At 33.8% G+C, this 18050-nt stretch overlaps 2 protein-coding genes and 1 pseudogene across 4 annotated transcripts; 2 read left to right on the top strand and 1 right to left on the bottom strand.

Annotated features, from left to right (window-relative positions):
* Positions 1 to 3713: 3713 nt before the first annotated feature.
* On the top strand, positions 3714 to 7539 carry LOC120185664 (mitogen-activated protein kinase kinase kinase 5-like). 3 transcript variants are annotated; one of them, XM_039189830.1, is made up of 11 exons: positions 3714 to 4314; positions 4670 to 5269; positions 5347 to 5434; positions 5513 to 5575; positions 5678 to 5841; positions 5977 to 6052; positions 6324 to 6383; positions 6456 to 6584; positions 6711 to 6870; positions 6968 to 7053; positions 7154 to 7539. In XM_039189830.1, the coding sequence occupies exons 1-10, from the start codon at positions 3881 to 3883 to the stop codon at positions 7048 to 7050; spliced, it is 1857 nt and encodes a 618-aa protein (XP_039045761.1). In that variant the 5' UTR covers positions 3714 to 3880; the 3' UTR covers positions 7051 to 7053; positions 7154 to 7539. The 3 variants fall into 3 exon arrangements, with proteins under 3 accessions (XP_039045761.1, XP_039045760.1, XP_039045762.1); XM_039189829.1 differs by having other exon boundaries at positions 4667 to 5269; XM_039189831.1 differs by lacking the exons at positions 6968 to 7053; positions 7154 to 7539 and having other exon boundaries at positions 4667 to 5269; positions 6711 to 6930.
* Positions 7540 to 7860: 321 nt separating this feature from the next.
* LOC120185666 lies at positions 7861 to 9371 on the bottom strand (annotated as a pseudogene).
* A 3284-nt stretch (positions 9372 to 12655) lies between these two features.
* On the top strand, positions 12656 to 16620 carry LOC120185623 (probable 2-oxoglutarate-dependent dioxygenase At3g50210). The gene is made up of 12 exons (XM_039189795.1): positions 12656 to 12799; positions 13122 to 13237; positions 13712 to 13830; positions 13931 to 13994; positions 14634 to 14701; positions 15090 to 15148; positions 15244 to 15409; positions 15527 to 15546; positions 15624 to 15670; positions 16062 to 16142; positions 16235 to 16324; positions 16401 to 16620. The coding sequence occupies exons 1-12, from the start codon at positions 12766 to 12768 to the stop codon at positions 16527 to 16529; spliced, it is 993 nt and encodes a 330-aa protein (XP_039045726.1). The 5' UTR covers positions 12656 to 12765; the 3' UTR covers positions 16530 to 16620.
* The last annotated feature ends 1430 nt before the right edge of the window (positions 16621 to 18050 follow it).

The following is an 18050-nucleotide window of genomic DNA, read 5'->3' as shown; positions in this document are numbered from 1 at the left end:
TGAGAAATCTAGGTATTTGAGTACTATGAGGTTGTGCACTAATATTATCACCACAGCTCGTAATTTGCACTGAAGTGCCACATAATTGTCTCGAAGGACCACATAGTTTGCACCAAACGAAGTGCCACATATTTGTCCTGGAGGACCACATAATTATCCCGAATGACCACATAAAACCCTCGACTCTTGGCATGTCAACTATACCTCTAATCCTCATACATATACTTTGGGCTATTATTCACATAATATTGCTCAACCCTTATTCAAAGTGTTTCTTATTCACATAGTTCTTTCTCATAGAATTTATTCACATTCACTGGTTCAAAGTTCAAAATTACTTGTTCAAGGTTCATATTTCCATAACATATAATCATAAAACATAGTTTATATAATAGAAATTGCATAAAACATTGAATTAGAACATAAAATAAATATAAAGTTTTCGATCGAAACACAGAGGTTGGCTTATCACAAACCTTCATCAACTCTATTACTAGAAAGAAAAGTTGTACTCACCTTAGGCTCACTAAAGTCTAATCCAAGTCCTTTCGAATGGATACTCAAAATACAAAGCTGACTGGAAGTCAAATACGTTCAATCACTACATAAAACAATCTAAAATCAATATCGTTCTTATCTCAATTATATCGACTCATAATAACTTTAGATGTAAGAAACCCTATATTTCATTTCATGCTTAGAGGCATCGGTACCACCCTAAGGGTACCGATACCACCCTTCAAGTGTATCGATACCTCTGCATGTACCGATACCAAAATAAGGTTCGATGTTTCAAGGGTATCAATACCTCCTCAAGGTACCAATACCAATCTAACATTCGATGTTTTAAGGGTATCGATACCATCCTTAAGGTACTGATACCTATCCCTTAAAGTATCGATACCACTCTCAACAGGTATCGATATCACTCTCAACAGGTATCGATACACCTTTACAAATACGCATTTTCAACCCATGAGGTATCGGTATTGCTCATAAGGGTACAGATACCCTAAGCCCAGAATGGCCATTTTCATCCCGAAAATCACCTCAAAACTTTCCTAAACACATGTCTTAAGCCTTTGAACTCACCTTGATACTTCCACACCCATTAATATTCATTAACCACTCTTAATTATCTAAATTCCAATTTGAACACTTGAATCTCAAAATCAAACCAAAATTTCAAACATGTTCTTAGACATATCTAACACTTCTAACTCTTAAGTTTAATCCTTGACAAGTCAAAAATCTTATTCAAACTTCAAAAACTCATCCATAACAAAATTTCATCTAAAAACCAATTTTACAAATCCCTCTCTAAAATATTCATAATGTTATTTTAATGATATATAAGCTTTCCTTAATCTTATATAATACCTAAAATTTCATAACCAAACAATAAATTAAAGGAAAACTATCACTTTAAAAAATCTTACCTTTGTATGGAGATGGCCATGGCAAGAAGAGAAAGAAGGAAAGAAAGAATGAAAAGCTTCAGAACCTCCTTTTCTCGTGTTTAGCACCTAATTATATAAGATAAATATCCTTTATCATGAAAAGACCATATTGCCCTCTCCAATATATCAAAATTTCCATTAAGCCCTACACACAAATTCCACTATAAATCCTTGAATTTACAGATTTATTCTAATTCAAACACTAAGTTTAGAAGTTCTTACAGTTTGGTCACTGACCCGCTGATTGAGATGTTACATAGATGATATAAAAGAACAAATAAGGGAAAACAAAAGAACCTAAAGCAATAAGAATAAAAATTACTAGAAAACCAAACCCAAAAAACCTACAAAACGCGTGATCAACTTGAGCAACGTGTTTGAAGGGTTTTTGATGTCCAAACAACCTGGATTTTGTACTAGAGAACACTCTTATGATGAAGAATATACTTGTAAAAAATCAGTTCCAAATTCATCCGTTTGTGTTTTTCTATATTTTTCTTTTTTTCTGTCTTTTCCTCTTTTATTTTTTTTATTTTTTCATGTAAAACATCAAACTAACAAGAGGTAATTATACAAAATTAAAAGAATGCAAAAAAAACCCTGAAAATAATTAATCATTACAAACTAGCTCTATAGGGTACCTCGGTAGTTTATACATATAAGAACAAGCAAGATTGCTTGATTTTCTCCAAGGATTCAAATATGATACCAGTTGATAAAGATGGTAGTGGAGTGATAAACATTACTTGTAGTTGAAGAATCAAGCCTAGGGATCTAGACTCAATAAAAGAGCAGGATGGAAGATGGATTAGATTGTTGCCACAATCTAGGATTTTGAATGGGAAAGAAAGCTACTAGAAAATTAAGATAAAAATAAAATATTAATATGAAGATTAAGACAATAAGATAAACTATAAAAAAATAAATATAAGATGACTTAGCCAAAATTAAGGTTTTGGTGATGATGGACGAGAATTGTGATTTGATGATGATGATAGTGATTGATAGATAGTTGTACAACGAACTCTCTTAATCGTAATTAACTAGGCAAACATGATAATCGGCTCTAATAACAAGCCATCCTAATCACAATGAGGAGGAAAATTGGAGTGTGAAGATCTCCCTCACGAAGAAGTTGAAGAACTTAATGATGAAGAATGCTTCGAGGGCACAAGGTAATCAACACTTGCAAAAACGAACTTTAATTGTGTTATTAATCAAAGAAATCTCGTTTACAATGGTGAATGAAGCCTCTTTTATATTGGGTGAGGAGTTCCATGAATCTAAGCAACTACTGAATAAAATAATAATAAACTAAATATAATGTTTAGATTCTATCTTAATTCTTAAAATAATAATAAACTAAAGATAATATTTTAACTATATCTTAATTCCTAATAAAATAATAAATCTAATCCTAAAAGATAATGTTTATCCTATATTAAATTATATTACAAATAATCAAGAAAAATATCGATAATTCATAATATTTACAAAATCTCGTAATAATCACATATAAGAATTTTTGCATGAGTTGTCTTCACTAAAATGAATGTATCTTGAGTTCTCGACATCATATTGACGTGTTTCAAGTACCGTTGAAAAGCTAAGAGATAGTCGATCGTATTTCCAAAAGACATGTCGACCAAATAACACCCGGATTCCATTCAAAAAATCTCCGCAAGTATGTTGATGTTCTGATCTTCTTTTTTAAGATTTGGTTGTGTGGATCAATTGGAAGAGGTAATCCGTCTTCCTTTGATGTGAGTCTTATGGTACATGTATCAATTGATCAAATCAAAACTTCAATTATCAAAATAAAAATGAATAATAGTTTAATGATAACATGTGTAGTGCACCCTAAAAATTATAACCTAATCATAAAAACAATATTATAAAAAATGAAATTATATTCTCCGCTCAGTGTATTTAATTATTAGAAACGTTATATTGTAAGATAACATCTTATTTATTTATTTTTTAAAATTTACATTATATTTTTTAATATAAAAAATTTAACCCGAAAAGTTTGCCATTGTGAGTAACTAATCTATGCAAATTGTAGATTTTGTTTTCTACTTAATTATAGAATCTAAAACCACGAAATCTCCATTACTTATCATGAATTCGTTAATTCAGCTTTTTTTAACATATATAAATTAAGTAATACAATTATTGCAACAACAAAAAAATGACAAAAAGGGTATTCAATTCTGGTGTAAACTGTGCTGTTATGTTTTTTCAGACAACGTAAGGGAAACGGAATTGCTGACATACCGAATTCAAAACCAGACTCTTTGTTCTTTCTCAAACCTATGGATTTTCTGTCTTTTTGTTTTTGATCGAAACTCCCATTTCGAATCCTTTATCATTGGGATTGAGAATCTAATTATTTTTGTGTTTAGAATGATCTTTTAGCCATGCGTTGGCTTCGGAGTATTTCTTTTTCATCCTTTTCTTCTACTTCCTCGTCTTCTTCTTCAGCCACCTCTCCCAAGAAACCTTGTAAAGATAATGATAATAATTCTAACAAGCATCGTTTCAGTTTTGGGTTTCGCTTATCTAGACTGACGAGGGCGAAGGAGCTGCGGCGTGTCAGGGATCAGGGCGTTGCTCCGACGAAGGAAGTGCAGGTGCCAGTGCAGCCCAGCTGTTACCATACTCCATCTTTTTCGCCGAGTTCGTCAGCGAGGATATCGACGCCGGCAGTGGCGGTTCCGTTGCCGCTCCCGCTTCCGGCTCCCGAAGGAGATTGCGAGCAACGGTTGTCGCCGAAAGATGCTGGGTCTGGCAAGGGTTTAGAGGGCAGAGATAAAGAAAAGGAAGCTGAGCCACGGTTGTCGGCCAATTCAAGGTGAATTTGCTTCTTTTCTTCTTCTCACATATTAGTTTTGATTAAAGTTTTGTTGCAGTTTTAGGAATTTATATAAGATTCTGCAATTATTCGTTAATTTTATGTTAAAATGAAGAAAAAATTATTATTATATGTTCAAGGAGATTGAAATTCCAACTTGTTGCTAATCTTAGGATGTTTTACAAGAAAATTATGAGTTTGAGGAGAATTTATTCGTGAAATGCCGGTCGTTTTGTATTGATGGTCTGAAAATCTAAACTTAAAGCTTATTTCTTCTAGTCATTGCAGACATTCTGATAAGCATTTTGCTTCTTGTTGTTATAATTGAGACTTGAGAGTTTCTTGATTGCAGCAGGTTTGCTTCTCGTCGCTCATCGAAGAGGGCTGATTGTGCCAGAAGATCATCTGAGAAAATACTATATCAAGAACTGATTAGAGGGGACAGCTTCGAGGATGACTTTCGGGCTAATGACCCGATTAGTAGTGCCCCTGGGAGTCCGTTAAGCCGTGCCGTTATTAGCCCAACCGGAAAGAATCCAAGTCACAGGTTTCTACACTTCATGACTCCTGCAGGTGGTAACCATGCTTGGTCTGCTCCGGAGATGCCGACTTTAGACGTTCCGGGGCATTTTCCCCTGGGATATTATGATTATGGTGCATATAGCATTGATTATACCCCATTTCATACTCCACCAAATAGAAGTCCTCGTCAAAGGCAGAGAAGTGGACCTCCTTCACCGATAAAACAACGGATTTCACTCGACAGCTCACCATCTCGGAGCAGCAATGTCCATCCATTACCTCGTCCTCCAGGAGCAGCAATGACTTCTACATCAGCTTCCATTCCCCCCCAAGTTACATCTAATCCAGACCCGTTGCGGATGAATTGTCAATGGAAAAAAGGCAAGCTTATTGGGCGTGGTACATTCGGAAGTGTTTATGTTGCCAGTAACAGGTATACAAGTTCTCTGTATCTTGGTTTCCCGTTGATCTTGCTATCTAAACACTAAAGGGGCTTCTTGTTTTGGACAGACAAACTGGAGCTTTATGTGCGATGAAGGAAGTTGAGATATTTCCCGATGACCCGAAATCTGCAGAGTGTATAAAACAACTAGAGCAGGTTTTTCTGTCTGCAGCAAATGTTACATATCGTGTTTATTTCTTCCACGGTCATCGTAACTACTTTATTTCATTGCAGGAGATTAAGGTTCTTAGCCAGCTCAGGCATCCGAATATAGTTCAGTACTATGGTAGTGAAATAGTAAGCAACATGCCAATTGCATTTTTACGGTTTTACTCTTTCTTCTTGCCTGACTTATTATCTCAGTAACTTCTATTAAGAATTCAAATTGTGCGTACACAGGTTGAAGATAAGTTCTATATATATTTGGAGTATGTTCATCCCGGTTCAATTAATAAATATGTTCGTGATCACTACGGTGCCATAACCGAATCTGTTGTTCGCAATTTTACCCGTCATATTCTTTCAGGGTTGGCTTACCTGCATGGAACAAAGACGATTCACAGGTATATAGTGATTTCTGGTTTAAAATAAGGTTTGACATGCACACTAAAATAGTCCGTTACAGCATAAAATCAAGTGGTCTTATTATGCTTGCATGAATTATCGGTGGCTTAATATGCTGTTTATATGTTTTTTAGAGATATTAAAGGAGCTAATTTGCTTGTTGATGCATTTGGAGTTGTGAAGCTTGCTGACTTTGGGATGTCCAAACATGTAAGTTCGTAAAGTTATCGTTATCTTTGGATGTGTGCTAGTCACAGGTAAGGCTTGTAATGTCGTAGTCAAGGATCTTTTACGAGTTGATGTCCGTGCACCTTCCCTGCACGAAAAGTGATGCATATAACTATCTTACTCTGTAATATGAATAGCCAACTGTGGCTGTGATGGATAATGATAAATTGGAGTCGATTAGCTTGGTGTAATTTCTGTTAGTTGTTATTATTCTGATTCCGATCAAATAACTTTGGATACGTTTGATGCACAGCTTAGTGGACAAAGAGCTAATCTATCTTTGAAGGGAAGCCCATATTGGATGGCTCCGGAGGTACCATCTCGAATCTATTTCGATGTAGTGGTCTGTAATTTAAACATGCTGACAGTACTCATTTAACTGCAGCTCTTGCAAGCCGTAATGCAGAATAATAATTGTTCTTCTGAACTTGCTCTAGCTGTTGATATTTGGAGCTTGGGTTGCACGATTATTGAAATGTACACCGGTAAAGCACCATGGAGTGAATATGAAGGGGTAAGCTGCTAATGTAAAGATTGTACTGATTGTCTCAGCGGCACCAACATGGTTCAATTGCTCGGTCTAGTTTGTTTTCAAGTAAAAGCCATTGCCAATTTCTCAAAATTGACACTGTTAACGCAGGCTGCAGCTATGTTTAAAGTGATGAGGGATACTCCTCCGACACCCAAAACATTATCACCTGAGGGGAAGGATTTCCTGCGCTGCTGCTTCCAAAGAAATCCGGCAGAGAGACCGTCTGCGAGCATGTTACTAGAGCACCAATTTATAAAAGGCTCAAACGGTCGGTTGTTTAAGCATCTAATAGATAATGTCCATGATAGATAAGAATACTTCCCCCTTCCGTTGCTTCTGACATCTAATTGTTTGTTTACTAATAGGTTTAACAAGAGACCGATCTGAACTTAACCTGAATCAATTTCCAGTTCAGCAGGGCCCGCAAAGGAATAAAACTGACTTCTAACAGGTAAGAATTACATGTCGCATTGCCATTTGCGTATCATTATATATCCATCCATTCGATCAAGTCAGGAAACTTGTGCTATATTCTTGTCCTTTCGGTGCAGCTTCATGCATTAATAAATTTCTCCGGGGAAACTGTTTGATGAGAACCGTCACCATTTTACTCTCCTTGTTGTACCTTTGAGGCTCTACCTAGTTCGTCGCTTCTTCATCATCCCAGTCCTACTGTTATCCGTGACATAACGATGAACCTGGAGTCTAACAAGAACCGTATTCTCGGGTCAAGTCGAAGAGAGGAAGTAGCAGTGGTTTCTGCTGGTAAGACAGCTTCAAGGCTTGCCGTGGAGAGCTAAAGCACGCCCCAACTCCCCTGCTCTCTGTCTTGCTGATCTGGAGGCATAGGTAGAACATTATATATGTTATGCAAAGAAGCAGAAAAGGCAGAGTTTAGTATTCATATATTTTTGTTCAAAGTGTTTGTCATGTAAATATAATTGAATTCTTGACTGAGTTTAATGTTATCGAGTCCAATTATATCATTTTTTTTTCTTCAAGAAATTACACTAGTTTAATGGATGGAAAACTATTTTATATATTAAATAAAAATAAATTTATATAATATATTTTAATAAAAAAATTTATCCATTCGTTTGAAAATTCACCTCTTAAAAGCTTAGCGGTTCTGTTGTAATGTAAATAGATTAAATTTATATTGATTTTTATAAAATGTTTAAATTTTCTTTCTCATTCAATGATGGGAGTCAAACGATCATACATGCATGCCATTGTCGATATCTGTTTGATATTATGACATGAATACACGGATTTTAAAAGAACAAAATCCCAATGGACATACAGGAATAAAAACACTATCCAAATATGAATGGTTCATCCAAATATTCATTAGTTGAAATGTACAAACCGTCCATATATGATCAATAAGATCCAAATCAATAGAAAAGAAAAATGGTCAAGGGCTTCAGGGTATTTGCTTGCCTGATTGTTTCTGGCATGGTGAACATCGTGACCTCATGGCAGACAAAATGGGGAAAATGTTCAGTCAGTCTCAGCAATAAAAACTGGACAAAGATGCCATCCATGAGCTTCTTTTTGCGAGCTGCAGTCATTCTTAATAGTCGGAATGAAGGAATCTCTCGTATTTGGTCCCGTTTAGTGTCTTGTTGACATCGTCCCAGTTGTTCACCGAATCGGATAACGGACCTTTGTGTATCTTAACCTGGCCACTAGTTAATTCCATCTGTGGAAGGCCTAGGAACTCTTGAACATCTTTGAGTTTCTGGTACAAACACACGAAAAAACAAAAAGGATTGCGGGTTAGAAGATGATTATTCTTGGACTTCCACAAAACGTTGCTTCATGGTCGAGAAATATTATAAACATTTCATGAAAGTTAATTGCCGACCTTACGGTACGGTTTGTGATGAGATCCGCATAATGCAAAACCATCAAGAAATGCTATAAATATTTCGTGGAAGTTGGTCGCCAGCCTTACCGTATGGTTTGTGACAAGATCCTCGTAGTACAAAACCATGTGACGGGTACTATTGAAGTACTCTAAAGCCCTAACAACGGACGCTTCTGCTTCTTTAAGATCCCTTATTAATGATGTAGAATTGATCATCGGCTTGTAACTCGAAAGCGCGGCAGCCTAAATTAAGTGACCAGAAATAAGTTCAAATGTCGGAGCAGAAAAAGCGGATAAAAAGAGTAAATAGGGAGAGTCCGTAACAGAACGCAGGGTAGGAAGAGAGGCCTCTTGCTCTGAATGAACATGAGACTTGTGGGTTCCATTTAATAGCTTTGCATAGCGATCATACGAATTCGCGAGTACTGAAACCATCCTCCGAAGCAAATTTCTCCGAAAGAGAAATATGGCAGAACCACCCCGACCATTGAAGTATTCTACTATTTCTCGATGGTGCTCTATCAATCCCTGCAGGAAAAATATATCAACAAGCAGCTCGTAAAATGCAAATGATTTCCTTCCATCACATAGGATTGCCACCATATTGATTACGGTATTCTTTTGCATGGTTTATATCTAGAAAACAAGACTCCCTTATGTGAATAAATAATCGTGCTAAAACAGAACAGATCGACAACTCCGGGTCGTTCTCATACAGTTCCGACAACTCGACAACAATCCATCACATTTCTCAATAAGATCACAAGGTCAAGACTAAAATAAGAAGCTAAGCTGTTTACCTGATTTAGCATCCATTTGAAGCCAACAGCGGCCGAGCATTCATTCTTCGAAGCACTAGTGAACCAATCTAAATTGTAAATTTTCTCTTAAGATTTATATATTTTTAAACTAAATTTAATAATTATATTTTTTCATATTTATAATTCATGATTATATATATAATCTTAAGTTGAGTATTTCTAATATAATTAATAATTTTAATTTCTTATTAAAAATAAAATATTCAAAAAATATAAATGATTCATACATTAATATATGAATATATATTTTTATTTATACATCTAAATATAAATATACATTTATATAAATATATTTTTATTCGTATATTGAAATATTTTGATTAAAATATAAACATATTTTAAATACTAGTTTATACAAGAAAAATAAAATATATCAAAAAATATAAATGATTCATACATTTAAATATAAATTGAATCATTTATATTTTCTATACATCTATATTTAATAAGAAAATAAAATTATTGGGGGACTGTTTTGCAAGTTTTAAAAGTTGGGGACCTAAATTCAAGTGCCTGAAAAGTTTAATGACCGTTTATATAATTTACCCTAATTTTCTAACAGTGATTTAAGTTGGGGACCATATTGCAAACGGAATAAATGTTGGGGGACTGTATTGCAAGTTTTAAAAGTTGGAGGACCTAAATGCAAGCTTCAGAAATGTTCAGTGACCATTACTATACTTTACCCTAAAATCATCCAGTGAACTTAACGAACAATACATCATTGACTTACCCCTGCTTTACCAGGGATGGTGCAATGCCACGCCATCAAATTCACCGTTCCACCCGGCAACGTCTCCGGTTTGGCGACAAAACCCTAATATACACGAATAATCAGGAAAAAAAATGAAACATTGAAAATGAAAACTCAACAGAAAAACTAACATGGGGATGGTTCTTCCTCCATGCCTTCCGTTCCTCGGCGAGTCTACCACGCGCTATTCCAACCGACATCTCTCTCTATGTATCTATCTAATCTATTTCTTTCACTAAATAATTTCCACTAAAACAATTAACGATCCTCTCCTCTTTCTCTTTCTTGAATAATTGGTTCTTTATATATAAAAAAAATCAAAACTTTCTTAGCAGAATACCGGAAATTAGGATGATATTTCCCTTTCCGATTTCCTTTTATTCTCCTCGTCGTAGAAAAATAATATTCTCTCCGTCTTATTAAATATATATATATTTTTAAAAAAAATATTATATTAAAAAATTAACAAACAACAACTTTTATATTTTTTTACTCTTATACATCCTATTTTTTTACCCTGTTAAAATAAATCAATCAAATTTAACAATAATCCTTCAAAGATAAGAGTGGTAGTAGTGATTTATTTAAATAAATAAATAAATTAAAGAGTGGCAGTAGTAATCTATTTAAATAAATAAATATATTAGTATCCGGTTGTGCTGCCGTATAGGAGCAAAAGAGTGCTAGGCCCGTAAATAAATTGAACGTTCAGCGAATCATTCATGAACCGTGTAGCAGGAAGATCGTTTATGTTTGTTTATTTATTAAATGAACGAACATGAGCAAGATTTTACGTTCGTTTAATTAAATGAACGAACATGAATAAAGGGTTCGTTCGTTCATTTACGTTCGTGAACGTTCGATTATATGTTCGTTCATTTATGTTCGTTCATTTATGTTCAAACAGAGGGCAAGTTGAATATGTTACGAAGAATATTGAAGTTGTTTGGATTTCAAGAAGATTGTTTTGTTGAACAAATTAACATTAAGACTTTATTATGTTCATATAGCTTATTTATGATTTATGTATGTTTTTGTCGTATTCGAACAAATTAACTCTAAAGTTACAGGTTATATTAATGAATTTTAAGTTGTTATTCTTGTTGTTTTTTTTTTACATTCGTTTGTTGTGTTCGAATAAATTTTTTATTATTATTCGTTTATTGTGTTCGTTTATGTTTGTTCTAATAATATTTTTTACAGTGGTATACTAAGACGTGACACCTGTCCGAGCGGGTGATTTGATCAGGAAAACGGAATAAAACAAGGTGGGTCCCAATTCCATTGGTTGCTCATATATATATATAAGAATTTGTTTATTTACAATTTTACCCTTAAAAGTCAGTGAATTTGCGGTTTTGTATTCCAGCGTGATACCAACGCCACTGTACCCCTCACGTGAAGCACTGTATGTTTATCCGGCTCATTTTTATATTAATTGTTTATTCAACATAATAGTTCGAAATTATTTTTTTAAAATAATATATTTTTTATGACTGAAACTATTTGAGTGTGGTTCCACTTCATGGATTCCACTGCGACAGAAGGTCTGTAGACGTAGTCGTCGCGAACATTTTATAACAAAAATATAATTTATTACTTTAAATAATTAATTTAATATCGTAGAAAAATAATTAAATTTTTTCTAACATTAATTTTATTGTTTTGTTAAGAAAACACCTTAAATACGATTAATAGATTAAAAATTGAAAATTAGTGTGAATTATGATTTGGAGCTTAATTTTGAATAAAAAATTAAAAAAAGAATATTGTATAATGTTATCGTTAGATTCAAATTGGAGAAGATTAAGAGTTAAAGAATATTTGATAAATTAAAAAATAGGATTTGTAAAAAAAAAGACATGTATGATTAGATTTAATTTAAAATTAAATGAACAAACAAGAGAGATAGAGAAAGGGATGAAACATGGAGAAATTTATGAAATTGAAAAAAAAAATTGGAGACTTTAATTATAAAGGTATAAATTAAGATAAAAAATAATTAGTGGACTCAATAATTGAGAATGAAAAAACTTATGGGCCTCAATTATAAGGGTAGAAAGTGAGATTGAAAAAACTTAGGGCCTCAATTATAAAGATAGAAAGTGAGATTGAAAAAACTTAAAGTCTTAATTATAAAGTTAAAAAATTATATTAAAAAAATTAGGGTCCTCAAATGCAAAGATATAAAGTGAGATTGAAAAAACTTAAGAGCCTCAATTATAAAGTTAAAAAGTAGGATTAAAAAATTTAGGGCTTCAATTATAAAGGTAGAAAAGGTAGAAAGTGAGATTGAAAAAATTTAAGGACCTCAATTATAAAGTTAAAAAGTATGATTAAAAAATTAAGAGCCTTAATTATAAAATTTAAAAAAAAAGATTGAAATATTAGAGACTTCAATATAAAAATTAAAATTAAAATTGAATAAAATTAGAACATAAATTATAAAAGTAAAAAATAAAATTTAAAAATTAAGAGACTAATTATAAAGATGAAAAAATGGGGGCCTGAGCCCGTAATAGCCGTCTCTGCCTGTAGACGACAAAAGAGGAAGAACAGTAACATGACAAGTTTCTCACGCCTCTCCATGAACGGAAATCTAATAAAATATAAATTTTAATGCCTCCATAACTATTCATCGAATCTTTGTACATCTGAGTGGCATTCCTTAGTAAAACAATATAGTTGAAGAACAAAAGGACGGTCCTCGACGCCATGGCCACCGACTTCAAATCCATCCCAGTTATCGGTAATTTGTATATTATTATCCCCATGATTTACCGGTCCTCGAAATTTATCTTTTTGATTGATTAATTTTGCATGGCCGCAATCAATACAAGTTTTACTTGCAGAAACTGTTGGTTTTTCTCCATTTTATGGTTCAAATTCAAGTTCTAAGGTTGATTGATATTGGAATCACAGTTTTGAATGTCGAGTCTAGGCTTCAAGCAAAAGAAAGAAGGGTTTGATTAATTTAAACCTAAAGCATAAGAACTCAATCAAAAAGTGAAATTTATTCGTATAAATTTATCTGTTTGGGTTTTTATTGTTATTTATAAATTGTGGTGTAGATATTGCTCCTCTGTTGGCCGAATGCAACGATCCGAAAATGGATCAAGACCCTGGTGTATGTGAAGTTGTTAAACAATTGGATCAAGCTTGCCGTGAGGCTGGATTCTTCTATGTGGTAAAATTTTCACTTCTGTTTTTTTTATTCTATTTCTATGTTCTTCTGAACAAGGGGAACTTCATCTATGATACTCAAACTCGGTTGTAACATGTTCAATTTTTTCTATGTTTTTCAATATATATGGAACCCTTGGAGGGTCATATCCCTACAGTCGAATCCGGATATGCAAGGACGTTAGACACAGTTTCTTAAAGAAAATAAAGAGTCGAAGCAAAATTGGTTTACAATAGTATTTCGCTAATGGTTAAAGAATCTAGGTTTTCTAATTGAAGTTTCTGGTATGGTGGAGCCTATGATCTGATTCTGATTTCAAAATTTGACCCCGGACAATTTTCATAGATGAAATATGGAGCATTCTATTTTTATGCATACAAACTAAAGTTTTCTATATATCTAGTTGATAGCCTAACTTATTGATGGTTTTTGTTTTTGTTTTTTTGCCCTTGATTCGTTCGCTTTTTGATTCATTAGAAAGGTCACGGTATCCCTGAGACTATGGTGAACGAGGTTAGAAATATAACACGAAAATTCTTTGATCTTCCGTACGAAGAAAAACTGAAGATCAAATTGACACCAGCTGCTGGATACAGGTCTGTTCGGTGAAGTAAAATCTTTAGATAGATGTAGTTTAAGATTATTGATTAGTGTATATGAATCTCATTGACCTGGTCAGGTGACACTCAAATGCAGGGGATACCAGAGAATTGGAGAAAACATAACCAAAGGCGTGCCTGATATGCATGAAGCTATTGATGTGGGTGTTACTTGTAGCTATTTCTTGTTCCTCCATTTCATTTTCATTGATATTGCAAGGTTCCAATGGGAATCATTTTCTGTTTAATCGAATAGGATGTTTTGAACGGAATACATGGCATCAAAAAATTTTCTCTACTGGTACCATGTTTCTAGTATTAGTCAGTCATCATCATCAAAAGTATTCTGTCCACTACTTTTCCACTACTTCATATACAGAGGGAGAATAATGAACTTTCAACTTATTCTAGGGTTTATATTTGTTTGAACCTTATTTTCTTTTTTTGATTAATTATCATTCACTTTTTTCTTTGAAGGGGTATTTATCATCATATTCAATTTAAAATGTTTGAAGTTTCAGTCAAAGATTTAGTTAAAAACACATTACTCACTCTTAGATAGTGTGGTGGATACTTCCAACACTTGAGTGGATCTTTGCATGAACTATCTCAAAGCAGTTGGTTTTTACTTTTTACACTGTTATGTTATGCTTTTAACCATCTCAGTTATATAATTTTTCCCCTTGCTATTCGGGATTATCTTTGAAAGTTACATTATAGGAAAGTATTCTCATTAGTAGCACATTATGTTTGCTACAGTATATATATGATACTGATTTCTGTGCTACTTTGGATTACAGTGCTATAAAGAATTAAAACAAGGGATGTATGGAGCTCTTGGCAAACCAATGGAAGGATGCAATCAATGGTATGTCAAGAGACTTGGTCATTTCTCAACCATATCCATTTTATAGAATTTTCTTTTGCTGGATGGCAGTTATTATTATCAAATGACATTTGCGATTGATACACTTTGGAAGGGCCTTAGTGCAATGTTAAGATTATTTTTTATTCATACAAGGACCTTGAATTTACTATTTGTATTGCTGCGATTGATTGGTCATACAAAATGTTCTCAATACTTAAATAATTGGCTTAAGCCATTGCAAAATGGTTGTATATCCTACAAAGATTTTGGATTTGCCATGTTCATGGGAATAATGGTACTAACAATTTTGCATATAGCGGCTAATCTGAAAGGTTGAAGGTTGAGTTTCGGAGTTGACTCTTTCGTTTTGCGACGTTGTATATGACAGGCCACATAATCCCCCAAACTTCAAAGAACTGATGGAGGAGTATATCAGCCTCTGTACAGGCATGTTTGTGTTTTTCGAGTTTGAGTTCTCCTTTGATAATTTTTTTACTTGGCAGGAAAATTCATGGCAGTTTATGAATTCTTGGTGATGACAGAACTGTCAAGGAAAATTCTTCGGGGAATAGCTTTTGCATTGGGTGGATCACCGGATGAATTTGAAGGAGAAAGAGGCGGTGATGCATTTTGGGCGATGCGTCTTATTGGTTACCCAGGAGCATCAACCGCAAACGGAAAATGCAAACCTGATACTGACATTGGATGGTAACGGAATGTCAATGCTGCTTCTGGTTTTTCCTTTTTCTTAATTTCTGCAATTTTAGCATGTCCTTACTTTTTCTTGTTTGCTTCTGTTTATCTCTTCCGGGCCGAACAATTCAGCGGTGCACACACGGATTATGGTGAAGTTCCCATTTAACTTGAGATGAGTGGCTTAGAAGATTTAAACACCATTCTAAGTTTTACAATATTTCAACAGGTTTGTTAACATTGGTGAATCAAGATGAAAATATCACAGCACTTCAGGTATGATCCTCATAGTTTCCAGTTTTAAGAAATTAACAAAACCGATCGTTGTCTCGGAATCTCTTGATTGAAAGAGAAGTGCTAACCAAACCATAATGTTTAGCCTCTTCTTTCTCTGTTTTAGCTCCGAAAAACATTTCGTTGCTTATCGTTCTGAAGATTACCGCTGCTTAGCAAGTTAATCTTGTATGACCAAAGCAATAGTTGATCTTTGCTTTGTCAACCAAATGTGAACCGTTTTATTGTCTCAGATTTATTCCTTTCTTTCTCGATACTAAATAGTTCATGGTGGATGATTTCACACTTTCCCAACTTCCAGCTTTCGGTTTCCAGCTCATTAAATCCCACTGCTTTAACTTCCAATGACAGCTTATCTAAACAAGTTATGCAGGTGAGAAACCGATCTGGTGAGTGGATCTCAGCTCCTCCGATTCCAGGAACATTTGTATGCAACATTGGTGATATGTTGAAGGTACGGCATTAACACAACGGTAAAAGCGGTTTCAAATGTCTGTATTTTCATTTTCTTATTATGCCCTGCTAAAATTTTGGGTGTAACTGCAGATACTATCCAATGGTTTATACGACTCAACACTTCACCGAGTTATCAACACATTTCCGACATATCGCGTTTGTGTTGCGTACTTTTACGAGGTTAATATTTACACAAGTTGCCTTCTATTTTCTGCCGGTTTTGTCCTTTCTGAATATTCCTGTTTTCCCTGAACAGCCAAATTACGATGCAGCAGTGGAGCCTTTGGAAGTGTGTGTACAGAGGAGCGGCGGAACTCGAAAGTTCGAAAAAGCTGTATACGGCCAACATTTAGTTAGCAAAGTTCAAACAAACTTCGTTACGTAGAAGTTTGAGGTTCAATTTTGGGGCAAAACTTTCCATCCTTTGATTGTACATTTGACTTCATAATGTCTCAAAATGCAGTGGTTAAGCTTGACATGAAAACTGGTTCGCCCCTCAAAGATCTAATTCTAAGAAAAAGGGCTTACCAAGAATGTCCATATATATATATATATATATATTCTTTTTTTTTCACTCATAAAGAAGGGATACCACCAAAGGTTTCATTAAAAAACTTTCTAATCTAGTTGGAGGAAAATAATATTTAGGTTGATCGGACATTATCTTACCTGATCTGCGTTCTATCAGAAATATGTCGGATTCGGGATCAGTTACAGTTAAGGAAGAATAAAAACTTTTGAACTGTCATTTCGATACAATTTTAATTTATTGGTCGTCTTAATTGTGAAAATTAAAATTTAAAAACTCGATTCAAATTACTTACCTTTGATTAGTTGAAATTTCTCTAAAAAAAAGGTCAAAAAGAATGTTAGATTATAAAAATAAAAATAAATAAAATAAAATAAAAGGTTTTTAAATATATATATATATATAATCAAGTTTAAAGAAAGAAAAAAATGAAGAAAATTTAAATTTTAAAAGAGATAAAGAAAGAAATAATAAAAAGAGTGAAAATGTTAAATTTTAAAAAGAAAAATAAATAAATAAATAAATAAAAGAAATATTAAATTTTGAAAGTAAGTAAAAATAAAAGAAAAAGGAAAAGTAAGAAAAATAAAATAAGAAACTTAAACGATTAAATTCGAATAAATTAAAATTTGTGGATCAAATTGATGCTAAAATGAGCTGTAAGAGAAAAATAAAAGGTTAGGGGACCAAATCATAAAATATAATAAATATAACGAAGGATGAAATTGAAATAATTGAAAATGCGAAGGCCAAATTGAAACAGGTGACCAAAATGAATTACACATCAAAATTTGAGGGACTATGGAAATGATTTAACTATTCGTTAATTACAAGGTGGTCCCTCCCCTATAAATAACCTAAAACCCAGAGAAAAAAAACATTTTATCTTCCATTCAAAAAAAAATTCCCACACTCTCTCAACAACCGGCCATCTTCTCCAATGGAGCCTGATTGATGAACGGTGGCCGAAGACCCATAAACTACACCCTTCGAAAGCCCTTTTTCCCCTGACCCCGAATCTAGCCATCAATCATCGAAAAGGATTCTCAATCATCGTAGATCTATGCAAATAGATCTCGAACTTTATCTTTCCCCGACGACTATTGGGCTTCTCGACGACGCTTCCCTTTTTCTCGGTTCCGACGCCGAATATATTTCTGTGGTTTTTACTTTCGAATGCTTTACTTTTCTTGTCTTTTTTTGCTATGTTGGTTTGTTACTGTTTTTTGTCGTTGTGTATTTCGTTGTGATTGCTTTTCGTGGTTTTTGTGTTACTCTCTGTGTTGGTTGTGGTTCTGGTTGCTTGTTGATGATCATTCAATTGTCCCATGGCGAGGTATTTATAGCCTCCCATCGGGGCTGTTCTCCTTTAGCTTC

This window comes from Hibiscus syriacus, unplaced genomic scaffold (genome assembly GCF_006381635.1).
Source record: "Hibiscus syriacus cultivar Baekdansim isolate YM2019G1 unplaced genomic scaffold, ASM638163v2 tig00113124_pilon, whole genome shotgun sequence".
NCBI classification, from domain to species: Eukaryota; Viridiplantae; Streptophyta; class Magnoliopsida; order Malvales; family Malvaceae; genus Hibiscus; species Hibiscus syriacus.
Note: the sequence above shows the minus strand (reverse complement) of the source record. Positions and strands in the feature narration are given on the sequence as shown.